The 2,500-nt window shown below is 35.2% G+C and overlaps 1 protein-coding gene across 1 annotated transcript in view; it reads left to right on the forward strand.

Annotated features, from left to right (window-relative positions):
* LOC113813444 (putative uncharacterized protein DDB_G0290521) overlaps window positions 1-2,500 on the forward strand; it is a 27,434-nt gene that overhangs the window by 14,139 nt on the left and 10,795 nt on the right. The window contains exon 6 of the mRNA XM_070124015.1: window positions 1-146. This exon is cut by the window's left edge and continues 838 nt beyond it. Coding sequence (XP_069980116.1) covers window positions 1-146 — 146 coding nt within the window. The remainder of the gene's footprint in view (window positions 147-2,500) is intronic.

Consider the following 2,500-nt stretch of genomic DNA (forward strand, 5'->3'; position numbering starts at 1 on the left):
CCCAACTTCCCAGACATCCCGAGGGACCCCAGGGCTGGCTGAGCGGCCCAGTGCTGCAGTGGTGCGTTCTGGGTCCCTTCATGAAAAGCCCAACACTCAGCCCATCGTTGATGAGTGGGAGAGGAAACTTTATGGCAGGAATGCTAGTGAGTAGGATTGGTTACTTATGTTGGCTGTTGTTAGCTTTATAAAGATCGTAGGTATTTTTTGCATACAAAGATAGCAGCAATCATATTTGTTTGAAAGAAACAACTATGGATTAGTTGACTTTCTAATAATGATTTCCATACACATTATGATTACTGCTGAGCTTGTCTTACACTTGAGCTTGCTGGGAAATTTTGTTTTACCAGTTATTTCTGCCTCTGCTGCATGAAAAAGTTTTGTTTATTAACCTGAAGTGTATTGTGTATGCTCTACAGCTTGAAATAATGTATAGCATTTACACTACACTATTATGAAATGGAAATGAGTTTCTTTACATGACTATTACTTTTTTCTCCGTGGTGTATTAGATACTTTTATCTCATACCTTGGTATTTCCAGGTAATAAAGTATTTGGTTAATAGGATGGAAGGGATTATGTAATTCAGACCTTTTTTTTATATACAACTCGGAAGTGACCTGCATGAATTTATTCAGTCGGAAAAAAAAACATAACTAATCTGTTTCTTTTTAACCTGTGTCCAAGTGTCAAAGCCTTTTTATTCCTGTTTTTAGTATGGTAATCAAAACTTACATCATCTGTGATTGCTACAATTTGCCAATTCAGCATTAAGAAAATATAAATGCTTGATGATATTCTAACATTGCATGCTTTATCAGTGCATATGGTTTTCTTGAAAGCAGGGACTGAAGTAATCTGTGAGTAATCTGTATTTTTCCTTAACAGACTCTTTTTCCTATGGTAATCTGATAGTGTTAGTGTATTATTAATACACATGTTCAAAATATCTGTGCATGTTTTCAGTTTGTAAGATGCTAATCTTGTGTTACAGAAGTCAAGAAGATTTCACCAGATAAAGCAAAAGGTTTGGTTCTAGTTGTCAAATTATCTCTTCTAGATTACTATTTTACATTTATTTGGTAAATACAGCTGTGTAGAGGAGCACAAATTTATATTCTAGGTTATTATTATCTGTTAGAATCTTTTTTTAGAACTTTCAATACAATCTGCTCATAATCTCTGAAAGATACAAAATAAGTAGTGGGGCAATCTGTTCATTTGATCTTTGATAAATCCTGTTGATGATTATGCCTCTTAGTACACACAGAATTTAACTCTTTTTTTAAGCAATGATATATAGAAGAGGGAATGATTATGTAAACTTTGAGTTTGCTTAAAGACAGATGTAGAAAGTAAACTATGATAACATTATTGGGTGGTACAAAAATGAAAGGAAGATTATTTTAAAACATACACAATATACCACATCTACTTTATAGGGAAAAAATGAAAATACCTTTTCCCCACATTCAAGTGCATTCTGACAGTTGATGTGAGCAGATATACTTCAGTAAAAAGCACTGAATTGGTGTAAAGCACTGTATGATTAGACATACTGGTTTATTTAGTGTGTATTTATATGCAATATTCCTCTTAATTAAAAGCATAAATATTTTTTTTTGGCCTGTAGATTTATAGTCCTCTTATCCCCTTATAACAATAAGCAAATCAAGAAAGAAAGGGTTCATTGGTCATGATCTGCACTTGCCAGTTGCACATTGTATGGCAGAATCCATATCAGATTTCATTTGATGTTTCACTACAAAAGAAAATTCATCATTGATTCAATGAAGTTTTTCCACCCTAACCTACTTTTGTTTATTCCCTTCCTGTCCCATCTCATTATCTCACTTTTTCTTCCTCTTTTTTCCATTTTCTCTATTTCCCTCCCTTTGCCTGCTTTTCTCCTCTATCTAGTTCTCTTTCTTTCATTTTATTCTGGTGCTTGTCATTTCTTCCACTTCATTTCCCTTCAGTATGAGTTTTAAAGGTTGCAGCCCACTCACAATGGTATCTCCTGGTGCCATATCAAAACATACATTTGGCAGCATGTGGAGACAGCTGCTTAACCCATTAACCCTGGGCAAAAAATTTTCTAGTGGGCCATTAACTTGGGGTTGTTGGTACACATTGACAGTTCCCCTGTTTTCACTGTGGCTCATTCTGTAGTTTGTGAGCAACATTAGGCACCTAAAAGCTTATATTTTGTTATCTTAAAAAAAGAAAAGAAAAAAAGAATGCGGGTTTACCTACACTTCAAGTACCTCAAATGATGCCGCTATCATTGGAGAAAAATAAGCTTCGTCCGATGAGCTGATGGTGCGCAAATGGTCATGATGTGATGCCATCTGCTACTTGGTCCACAACAGCCATGACATGTGCTTACATGCCACCCAGTGGGAAGGGGTTTAGAGAAAAATTAAAAGTATAGGAAACAGATTTACCCTGCTTTCTATGTTTTTGGAATGAGGCTAAAAGGTGGTTTTAAGCCTA

Source organism: Penaeus vannamei, chromosome 8 (assembly GCF_042767895.1).
Source record: "Penaeus vannamei isolate JL-2024 chromosome 8, ASM4276789v1, whole genome shotgun sequence".
Lineage (NCBI taxonomy): Eukaryota > Metazoa > Arthropoda > Malacostraca > Decapoda > Penaeidae > Penaeus > Penaeus vannamei.